Genomic DNA, 12,357 nt, shown 5'->3' on the forward strand with positions numbered 1-12,357 from the left:
TATCTCCTACGTAGGACATAGTATCTCCTACGTAGGACTTAGTATCTCCTACGTAGTAGTTAATATCTCCTACGTAGGACATAGTATCTCCTACGTAGGACATATTAAGTACTACGTAGGAGTTAGTATCTCCTACGTAGGAGTTGGTATCTCCTACGTAGGACTTAATATCTCCTACGTAGGACATAGTATCTCCTACGTAGGAGTTAGTATCTCCTACGTAGGACTTAGCAACTTGTACGTATGTCACTGACTAAAAGACTCTCCAGCATGCGCAGTGGAACAATATACTCGTGTGTACTATTATTTAGTAAGGAAACGTGTGTAATTTAAAACTACACGGCATGGATGACTTTATAAAAACATATTTTGCATCTGGTATGAAATACCGTGAAATATTACTTTGTCTTGAAAAAATAAATGGGTTTAAAGTTTCTTTACGAAGCCTTAAACGGATATTGTCACGTATGAAGTTATTTAGACGCATAAATAAAAGTGATGGACTTAGTGTTGCTCTCTATGTCATGGAAAATGTAATGACATCCAGCAAACAACTTGGATACAAGATGATGCATCAGAAACTCCTTCAAGAGGGATATGTTGTTACACAGGAAACAGTTCGCCTGATGATGCATATTTGTGACAAAGAAGGTATTGAACAGAGAAGGAGAACTCGTCTTCAACGTCGGATGTACCTGAATCTTGGACCTAATTATTTATGGCATATTGACGGGTATGATAAATTGAAACCGTACGGGCTGTGTATCAACGGAGCTATCGATGGATTTTCTCGTTTCATAATATGGCTTGAGGTGCACAAAACAAACAGCGATCCGAAGATAATTGCTGGTTATTTTATGAACGCTGTGAAACATTTGCAAGGCTGTCCAACGCGTGCTAGGTCAGATTATGGCACCGAGAATGTTTACATTCGACAGATGGTCATTTTTCTTAGGGGTCAGAGAGACGAAGGGTTAACAAACAGCTGTTTTTTACAAGGATCAAGTAACCATAATCAAAGAATTGAGCGTTGGTGGGGTATACTTCGAAATGAAAATGTTCAGTACTGGATAGATTTTTTCACAATGCTGAAAAGTACTGGTGATTTTAACGGAAGCTTCATTGATAAGGCTGTTCTGCAGTTTTGTTTCATGGACTTAATTCAGGTACGTCTATATTCTTTTTAGAAAACATATGACAGATTTCTGACCTTTCTACACGGATTTTCGATTTTATCGTTCATCGTATAATGATGTTACTTTATAAAGAAACAGATTTTGCTCTAAATGTATGTAGGTTAATTATTATGTAGGTCGTTTTAAAATATATAATTTAGTGACCAGGCACAGGCACCAGTATCGGACCTGGGACAAAAAAATATGGCCTTATTTTCATCCTAAATGAGTTCAAAATGAAAAATATGTAATGAAATATAAGCCCCCTTTAAAAGATACATATGTCTACTGAAGGCCAGAATCTCGGGAATCGAGCCTGCGATAAATGGGTTCAGTTCCCTGGCCGTTGTGAAATAAATTCTCTAGACAAACTACCTATCACTGTTTCCCGTATACATTTTGCTACAAAATGAGACCGATCCCAAGTCTCTAGCCCTTCCCGTTCACGAAATATCTATCAGGAAACGAATGCCTTCCTGCTGAAAGTCTCTGGTAGATAAAGATGCGGCACAAAGAATCGGTACGTAAACATAGACTAAAGTATTGCTGTCCGCCGATTACGGCTCAAATTCAATAAAAAAATACTAAAAAGTATAACTAAATACATAAACTAGGGCCACTCAAAATCGTCAGTAGCCTCTCAAACACGCGATATTTGCGTTTCAAAGTTTTTCACGGTCTTTCAGTAAGTTGAATGCTACGCCATTGAACAGAATTCATTAAGTATTTTTAAACTCAATTTCTGATTGGCCAATAGCGACACACCTCCGACAGAACCGCAACGTTTCGTACCAAATTACTCGGATATTATCATATCTGTTTCAGTGGCGGATAATGCAGTTGAAAGACCGATGGAAAAATAAAAAAGTAAATATCGCGTGTAGCAGATGCTACTGACGGTGGTGAGTGGGTGAGTGGCCATAATTTACATATTTAGTAATACTTGTTATTCATGGCAAATGAATTTGACCCGTGCTAGGCTGACAAACATCTTTTAGTCAGCAGAAAGGCACTCGTTTTCTGATAGATATTTCATGAACGGGGAGGGTTAGAGACTTGGGGTTGGTGTCAATTTGTAGCTAATTGTACATGCGAAATTGTGATAGGTAGTTTGTTCAATTGTTTAGAGGCTTTATTTCACAACGGCCCGGGAAGTGAACCCATCCCTCGCAGGCTCGATTCTCGAGATTCTGGCCTTCGGTAGACATATGTATCTTTTGAAGGGGCCAATATTTCACTATATAGTTTTCATTTTGGACTCATTCAAGGCCATATTTTTGTCCCAGGTCCGATACTCGTGCCGGTGGTAAGTTACAATGGTACCAGAAACGTCAATATTTTTCAATACACGGACGCCTGAATTTCATATCGGGTGCGTAACGTAATTTACTGTGTGTCGTTGCATTAATTATTTTATTTATTTCAGTACTGTTAGTCTTAATGAGACTACATTTTTTTGTATTAAACAAATTTATAATATTCACATTTCGTTTATTCATGTAGATATGCATGTGATAAAAAGGTTATTATCTTTGCATATACAATGTATACATTATACGTGTATGTATGAAATAAAAGTTCCTAACGCATGAGTTCTGCAACGGAAATATTGGTCGACTTTTGGAGCGCAATATCATTCCGCAAAACAACGAATGCATATTTTCCAATGTAAATCCAATACAGTACTCTTTTTATTACTTACGCATACCTCACTTTTAATTATTATATAAATAGTTCACATCTTTTTATGAAGCGTGAGTGAAGTTGAAATTATCGTCGCTGAAGAACTTTTAAACGTGACGATATACCTGAAACTGACGTCACACCCGGTATGAAATTTGAACGTAAAAAAAAATAACATTTCAGATTCCACTGAAACTTAATAGAGTTTTAAAAGGAGTGTTAACAAATACATTTAAAAGTGTGTGCGAAGTCTCAAAAAGTGTAAATACAGGCCTATATGTAGCGTGCATCGTAATTACTTTCTTTCGCCATTATACTTTTATCTATACATTTTTTTCAGGAAGAACTTAACTCTATAGTTAAACTGTGGAATAACCATCGTATAAGACCATCAAGCAATCCAAACCAGCCATACGGAAGACCATTTTTGATGTATCATTGTCCTGGTATGTTCGGCTGTCAGGATTACCTTTGTCGTACATCTGAAGCACAGGTGAACTTGTGTCTTGAGGAAAGTATTCAAAAGGGTAATGTTACATGTGACGAAACGGTGTTTGAACTGTGTACCATCATCATGTCGGACCATAATCTAATGCCTGCCAAAACAGCAGACGATGCTGCACTGCTTTACCAATTTCTCCGACGGGAAATATTAAACGAACTTCACCAGGACTAGGCCTAAATGCAAGACCAACCAATATAAGGCGAAGTTTGTCGACGCACAGGCTACTCCGTTATTTACAAGTTATTTTAAACAAATTGACCATGTTCATTTGTAAAACATGAAAATGACGTATAACTGTTAACTGGTTGTTGTAAACATATTAAATAGTGTCTTTAAATCAATTCATTGTTAATCTCAGTATTAGCAAAGCAGGAACAATTTCAATGTTTAACAATTTAAAGAACCAGTAAACGCATCTATTGTAACCCTTAGCTCATGTGCGAGAATTGATCAAAAAGTTCATGGATATTAGTTATATCTTTAATATTAACGGGCGCCAATATAAACATTTAACTAGACTATTCAAAGAATAAGGAGGGCTATTGTACTCAATCCAGGCGTCGATGTAGCCGTCGCGAGTTATATTTAAGAAATGATTTACAGCAAAACCGTGTTTCAACACTATCTATATACGCCGAGCGTAATAATTTTACGGGGGCGTATTACCGAGAAAATATTTCGTACGATATAATCTGCGGAGTGTATAGTGTTCAAACACAGCTTTGCTATGAACTATTTCGATTCTAATATGTCTATTGTAAAATTTCATTCAAATATGATAGAACTGTTTCTTCGCATATAACTGTTTCTCCTTTTGAAAGGCTTATTAAAATCATCTCTGAACATGCCCGGATCCAGGGCCGGACAGATGGGGCCCATGCCCCCGCCTCAAGTTGGCTGAGAAGTGACCTATACTCATCAAAGTTGCACCATACGTTTTTAGCTCGACTATTCGAAGAATAGTCTAGCTATTCTACTCACCCTGGCGTCGGCGTCGGCGTCGGCGTCGGCGTCACACCTTGGTTAAGTTTTTGCATGCAAGTACATACAGCTATCATTTAAAGGCATATAGCTTTGAAACTTATTTATTCTTTTTCTAGGTCAATTACCAACCTCACTGGGTCAAGTTCCATAACTCTAACATGTATTTTGAGCAAATTATGCCCCCTTTTGGACTTAGAAAATTCTGGTTAAAGTTTTACATGCAAGTTACTGTCTCCAAAACTAATGCAGATATTGAATTGAAACTTCACATGTGTCTTCGGGGTTATAAAACTAGTTGATAGCACCAAGTCCCATAACTCTGACCTTCATTTTGGCCAAATTATGCCCCCTTTTGTACTTAGAAAATTTTGGTTACCTGTATGTCAAACTTTTCCAGGGGCAGACCTCCTGACCCCCAAATCAAGTGGGGAGTAACGTACCCCTCCATTACCTCCACATTTATACCTCAAATGCACCAGAGGCCACCATTTCAAGCCTGTATTTTGAAAATTTCCAGGTGGAGTGCCCCCTGACCCCCATAATTTGAGGGGAGTACACCCACTAATAAATGCACCTGAGGATACCATTCATACGTGTATTTACAAACAAGAGCTGTCCGTAAGACAGCCAAGCTCGACTATTCGAAATATTGTCCCAGAAGCAGGAAAATATTACCCAAAATGTTAAATATCAAAAGAGTTTTAAGTTCAAAAGGGGACATAATTTGACCAAAATAGCATAACAGAGTTATGGGACTTGATGCTATCAACTAGTTTTATAACCCCGAAGGCACATGTGAAGTTTCGATTCAATATCTGCATTAGTTTTGGAGATAGTAACTTGCATGTAAAACTTTAACCAGAATTTTTTAAGTCCAAAAGGGGGCATAATTTGCCAAAAATACATGTCAGAGTTATGGGACTTGACCCAGTGAGGTTGGTAATTGATCTAGAAAATGAAAAAATAAGTTTCAAATATATATGCCTTTAAGTAATAGTTGTATGTACTTGCACGCAAAACTTTAACCAGGATTTTCTAAGTCCAAAGGTGCCATAATTTGGCTAAAATGCAGGTCAGAGTTATGGGACTTGATGCTATCAACTAGTTTTATAACCCCAAAGACACATGTGAAGTTTCAATTCAATATCTGCATTATGATGGGATGGGAGTTTAATTGAGAGAAAGCTATATTTAAACCTGTCTCTTGTCTGTGACTGAAAGCTCTTCTCCAAGAGAGATATCTCCTTTTGAAATATCTTTTAAGGTAAGGAAATTAATTATACAGATAGCTGTTTAATTAAGATACAATTATCAACAAAAGTAGACTCTCTCTCTCTCTCTCTCTCTCTCTCTCTCTCCTCTCTCTCTCTAAGAGTCTTAATTACTGTATATTTTCTCTTAATTACAGTACTACATTTAGCCCACTTTTATATATTTTTTCCTACTGAATTTTGTGATCTATTCCCGAAAATACACTCAATAATAGTGTTGCTTGCCTTTAAACCAAAAGAGCTCTTGGCTTACCGTTGTTATACAGCTATCGTTTTAATGGAAGGAGATGTCTCTTAACCGGGGAAATAACAACCGCTCCCTTTGCCGTGACGTACGCGAAGCAATTACATTGAGCGTTTTTAGGTTGGTCAAAAAGTTGGTTTTTCTTAAACATTTCTTTATTTCTTGTCTCTCTTGCGAAAAATGCTGCCACACTATAAATTCAAAATTGCTAACGACGTTCACGACGACATCCAAATACAACCGTCACTTTACGAACGTTGATGTTTCTAATATTAGCACGACATAACGTTTCAATAATTGAGTAGTCTGGGAAGGGCCCTCGGTAATGTTATCATAACTTTTAGCCCAACCCATTTGTATATATGACATATATGATGTATGTGATTGTTTCTTTATTTCCGTATATATGTACAATAAAATATGATTAAACTAAATGATTGAGTAGTAATTGGGAGTCTGTAATTATATTTAAAGGCGAGTGTTTTAGAAATTATATTTTACTGAACTATTCATCCTTTATTCTTATGAAAAACAAATGCTTAATTTTCCTTGAAAAAAAAATAGTCAGAGTTAGTTTATACATTTAAAATGTATGGCGCGAAATATCACGTAGACGAAGTCATGGTGGAACTGACGTCTATATGTGCACTATTTCAATTTCACCAAAACTCTTTTTAGCAATTAAATAATGAATAAAACATTTGACATCGGTCTTAAAATGAGCAGGTTTCGAAAAGTGGACCTCTGTCAATTTTAGTACACTAATTAGTCAGGCCACAAAAGTGGTCACCAGGCAGTGCAGTCTTAAGGTTAACCCTAAGCTAAGGTTCACAAGCTATATCTTTCAAATAATGTGCCTTAATAATTTTGCCTACAGATGTAGCTTTAAAACACTGCTAGATCTTTTAAGCTAATGTTATCTTTTTAGCTAATGTTAAAACTCATTCCTAAACCTTCGACCTACAACATGCGCGGATCCAGATTGGGGGTGGGGGACCGGGGGTCCGGACCCCCTCTGGAAAATCATTGAAAAAGGAAAGAAGTGAAGAAGGAAAGAAAATGTTGTTGTTTTTTTTTCGAAAAAGACAATATTAGGACCGCATTCAAAGTTATGCGGCTGCTGCTTCATTCGATCCCGACATAATTCATATTTATATCAATTATCTAAAAGAAACTAAGAATTCTACCTTGAAGAAAACTTGATTTTATCATTTTCCCCAAATTTAACAGGTTAGCAGATAAAACTGTGAAAATAAGGGGTATATTGTATATAAACTTGCAGTGGAAAAGTGTTCTTAAATGCTCCTTAAATGCCCAGAATGCAGAAAGCGCTAAATTTCAAACTTTTCCGGGTGGGGGAGGGGGTCGGACCCCCTCTGAGAAAATAAGCTGGATTCGCGCATGTACAACTCCAAATTTCCCTGACTTTTCTCTGACTTTTGCCCAAAGTCCAAATTTCCCTGACTAATTACAAAAATCACCGACTTTCCCTGACCGTGGGAACCCTGACAGAGTTCAGATGCGAATGAATTGAACGCCCGACTGGTTAAATACCGATCTAGAACAGACAAAAATAGTTCCGTCTCGGCCGAAAGTGACCTTGACCTTTCAGCTAGGGAGGTGCATCTTGCACATGTCTCATTATTCATATAAAATTCAAATATTCGCCTCTCTCTCTCTCTCCCTCTCTCCCTCTCTTTCTCCCTCTAAGAGTCTTAATTACTGTATATTTTCTCTTAATTACAGTACTATATTTAGCCCACTTTTATATATTTTTTCCTACTGAATTTTGTGATCTATTCCCGAAAATACACGCAATAATAGTGTTCCGAAAAACTAATATCAAATCAACTTGTGGTCCGACTTTTTTGCTTTCTTTAACATGGTGTGTGTATCTTCTATATATTGTATATTTGGTGAAAAAGAGGAAGAATAGAATAGTGTTGAAATAAAGTGAAGCATTTTTTGACAGTAAATTCTTTTAATTACCGAATATCACGGCGAATTTATAGGTTTCAGTCATTAAATCTGGTTATCCTTTGTTTTGTTAAGTTTATGCCTAGAGAGGAGAAATTAAGGACGAGTAACTTGGTAAACACGATTTATTCCCCTTTATCGCTCTTCACAGTAGAGGCTATTTTCTTTTTTAAGATAAGAGCTAATTTCATGAGAAATAACCTTTACAATTTTGTTTGATCAGAGTGACTAGATAAAAGAATAATTGACTGGTTGAAACTTACTAAATCTTATAGAACATTGATAATCGTGTCATGCAATCAGGTCTATATAAATTCATTCTTTGTTATTGGGTAGAAACAGTGGTTAAGAGATTATTTCACGGAATTCAATGAAAAGTTAATTATTTAAGCCCCTTCTCGAGATAACACACAAAATACAAGAATATAATAGTTTAGAAAATAAATTAAATATTGCAATAAATGCCTTTTATCAGCACGCAATTAAAAAGTCAACCAGCAATGTTCAATTAACACATGTACCGGAAACGCAAGTAGGACCACAGAACGTTCCAGCGCCGCAAAATGGGAACCCTTACGTATGAGTTACTAAGTCCTACGTAGGAGATACTATGTCCTACGTAGGAGATACTATGTCCTACGTAGGAGATATTAACTACTACGTAGGAGATACTAACTCCTACGTAGTACTTAATATCTCCTACGTAGGAGATACTATGTCCTACGTAGGAGATACTAACTCCTACGTAGGAGATACTAAGTCCTACGTAGGAGATACTATGTCCTACGTAGGAGATATTAAGTACTACGTAGGAGATACTAAGTCCTACGTAGGAGATACTAACTCCTACGTAGTACTTAATATCTCCTACGTAGGAGATACTATGTCCTACGTAGGAGATACTATGTCCTACGTAGGAGATAGTAAGTCCTACGTAGGAGATAGTAAGTCCTACGTAGGAGATACTATGTCCTACGTAGGAGATACTAAGTCCTACGTAGGAGATACTAACTCCTACGTAGGAGATAGTAAGTCGTACGTAAAACAAATTTAAATCTCTCTGCTGGCACCAGGACGCTTCCATATGTATGAGGTAAAGTAAAAACTATTTTACAGTTACTGGGTGTCACCGCCGATGTTTTACCATTTATCACACCGTTACAAACTTAATCTTGATTTAGCTGTCAAATTTACATTTTCATTCTACCGATGCAGAACGACAAAGAACAGTATTTTGCTGTGCACGTCCTTTAACCTGTTGCGACTTTGAATATTGGAAACATCGATGTTAAGCTTCTTTTTATTTCAAGGCGGTTAACAATTTATATGTTGTAAAGCGAGTATAAACAAATATCATACCGCTAGACGATGTCATTGCGTTTATTTGTCAGTTTTTGTCGGGTTTCATGTTACATTGATACATGCATTATCATGTGACAATGTTTTCCCGCTTTAGGAGTGGTAAAATGTTACATGGGGAATTTGTTAAAAATTTAACCTTTTCCCTGCTAAATATATAAAATGGACTGACCCATCATTCAATTTGGACAGTATCAATTATTATTCGAAGGGATGTTCACTGAAAATTGACTGACTGAACAGTGCAGACCGTGATGTACAGACTGATCTTGGTCTGCACTGGTCGCAAAGGCAAAACCACTTGCCGCCAGCAAGCTAAGGTTTAAAGGTAACGGTAGATTTTCCAGAAGCACAGAGCACATCAGACACATCCAAGGCCAGGCACCACATGGTAGGCCTGCAACAGAAACTTTATCTGTAGCAGATGGATTACTTAAAAGATTCAGCAACAAGTACATTTCATTAATATGCAAGAAGGGGTAGAGAAAAGAGTACGAGTATTGGGATTAAAGATGACTATACAAAAGAGAAAGCCACGCTCCAAAACAGCAGTCTCCTTAGACCACGAAGTACAGCTGTGCAAGCACGGAAGCGCACAAGACCAACACCCACACCATAGCACATATACACTTACGGACGTATGTACGCACGTTACATCCGTCGCTGTACTGATTACAAGAAGGAAGCGCAGAATTACGTATTCTTGCACAAAACCTTTGTTTTTTGCCGATTTCGGGCATGCACAAACAGGGAAAAAACGTGTACAAACAAGGAGATTCTCGTGAGCACGCGCTGTTTGTGAACGTTTTGAATATGCTGTTGCGGGTCCAACGTAAGCAAATTATGGATCCCGAAACAATTTTGGCCGGAGTCGAAAGGTCCGAGATTTATGAAATCTTTTCATCTGCATTTTTATTAAAAATATCATTTTTCAACCTAACTTTACATTAACTTGTAATAAGCGCTACCTCTCTTGATACGCGACTGAATTGACGTTCCTTATTATCGTATTATTACGCGTATTTGACTCAAAGTAAGTTTACACGCCGCGATTTAATCCCTGAAAATGATAGGCAAACAACATTTACAAAAATACAATTTCGTTTTCCAAATTAATTTGAGTCGAGAAAGTTGACATGCTAACTTTAAATCTTACACTAAAACTTTTAAAAAATGTTTGTGTCTTCTTTACACATCTATGCAGTCTACTGATGTAGTGATGGTGTGTAATGTAAAGCATAAACATGACGAAGCGTAAAGTTTGAAGGATTTTTCCATAGTTAGTGAACATTGTTTTGAACATGAAGGTATTTATTATATATTCTTAAATTTATTTGTAGATCTCACCAACCATGTTTGAGTTTTATAAATCCATCCAAGTTGATTATATCGATGTTGGAAAAATTCAAAATTTGTGTTTACAACTTGATCGCGATGGGTGGGGTGCAAGCAAAATTTTCTAGTTAAGGCCTAGAGATTTCATTTTAACGACATGAAGAATATAGGTATCGATACCAGTTTCTATTAAAGATAATACTTAACATTTAAAAAGCGTATGGGACAGACTATAATTTAAACCATGCTAATTGTTGATTCTGTCGGCACCTGCACCTGCAAATTGTGTAAAGACAGGAAGCCGTGTATGCCTTTTTCATAATTCGAGCCTCTAAAGCTAAAGTTCCTACCGATATATCGGAAAAAGGGAGTCATTTATTTTACATATATTTAATATCAAGAAATACCAAACAAGAATGTCCGTTCGAATGTATCGTCGGTATCCCGTTCTCAAAGCGTCACCTATTCTCGAGTTACTTCCCATTTCGCGCTGAAAGTGAGGCTATGACGCGTTTTTTGACATTGGGAAACCCCACTCCGTTGTAAACAAACGCTACTTTGAAACTCTAAAGAAAAGAGCAGCCTGCTGCGTATCAAGGTAAAATCATTATAACAAATACATAAACTGATGAAAATTACCGTTTTTAAACTAAACACTTTTTATCCATTTAATATTCACTCTGTATTTTATTAAACTCAAGTATTTTTCTGGTCTCTCTGCATCATGATGACCTACATTATGACTGCGTTACGTCACATAAAACCAATACCGTACCGAATTATTTTTATCTATGGAGTGGGTTCTGGGGAAGTATACTGCCTTAAGACAGATGTGTTTAGGCACATTTTTCTTTGATTTTCAGCTTCAGCTACTTTAAAAAAGCTGTCTTACGTCATTTATTCTCCTCCCAGCATGGACTAATGCATGTAACCTGGTGAAGGACAGGGTGTCTCTGTATACATGGCTGCTAAATTACATGTGTCCAACTTCAACTTGCGTGATAGAGTTGACAATAGAGTCTCTATTGAAACTGTTAAGTCTGGACCAGCATGTTAACTTAGAGGAAGAAGCCAAACTTTGTGCTCATCTGAGGAGTTAGCAGAGGTAGGTTATGGAATACCCGTGCTGAAACAATAGCATTAGCCTCTGACTATGCAGTTTCACTTGGAAAATGAAATGTTACAATCCCTTCAGCATGAAATGGTTTATGGTTTCATGAAGAGGTGGCCGGAGCTGAATGTAGTTCGTCCGTCTAGTTTGTCAAGCACGTGCAAAGTGTGCCAGTGATCATGTAATTTAAAAATTATTTCTGTGAAATTAACAGAATAGTCAGCAAATATGTGCCCTAAGTGATAAACCACAGAATATCTATAACTTGACGAAAAGGGTATCAATACTGGAATTTAAACCCCCTAATGTAGTTGCAAGGTAAAGCATCCAAGCCACAAGCTATCATGGGTGAACGTTTCAAAAACTGTGACTGTCATTGGTGGAGAAATGCTTGGGCCAGAGTATTCCCACCATTTTTTGTCTTTCCAGGGGAAAACTTGTAGATGGTCTTATGGACGGTAAAACTCCAGGCGCTGATGGTGTTAATGACCAAACAGGCTGGTCAAATATGATGTGTTTAGAAAATATCTTAAAGATCCTTTGTTAAGTTTGTTCGGTAGAGATATTCTGATACTATTCTTGTTCTTTATGACGGTCACAGAGCCATCTGTCTGTTGATCTGATTGAATGGCCAAGATAATAACATTGTTCTGTTTGTTTTTGCCACCACAAACATCCCTGTCCTTCACCCAATGTGATATGGTTGTTTCGGA

The 12,357-nt window shown here is 37.1% G+C and overlaps 2 protein-coding genes across 2 annotated transcripts in view; one reads left to right on the top strand and one right to left on the bottom strand.

The window, feature by feature from the left end:
* LOC123554932 (uncharacterized) overlaps window positions 1-12,357 on the bottom strand; it is a 47,108-nt gene that overhangs the window by 17,356 nt on the left and 17,395 nt on the right. The window lies entirely within an intron of this gene.
* On the top strand, window positions 94-5,292 carry LOC128558430 (uncharacterized). The gene is made up of 2 exons (XM_053547558.1): window positions 94-1,166; window positions 3,199-5,292. The coding sequence occupies exons 1-2, from the start codon at window positions 345-347 to the stop codon at window positions 3,532-3,534; spliced, it is 1,158 nt and encodes a 385-aa protein (XP_053403533.1). The 5' UTR covers window positions 94-344; the 3' UTR covers window positions 3,535-5,292.

The sequence above is a fragment of the Mercenaria mercenaria genome, chromosome 7 (genome assembly GCF_021730395.1).
Source record: "Mercenaria mercenaria strain notata chromosome 7, MADL_Memer_1, whole genome shotgun sequence".
NCBI classification, from domain to species: Eukaryota; Metazoa; Mollusca; class Bivalvia; order Venerida; family Veneridae; genus Mercenaria; species Mercenaria mercenaria.

Excerpts from the sequence above, each read along its gene's own strand:
- LOC128558430 (XM_053547558.1), top strand. The coding sequence starts at position 345 with ATGGATGACTTTATAAAAACATATTTTGCATCTGGTATGAAATACCGT. Across the intron at positions 1,167-3,198 it reads GTTTCATGGACTTAATTCAG|GAAGAACTTAACTCTATAGT; the intron begins GTACGTCTATAT and ends CATTTTTTTCAG.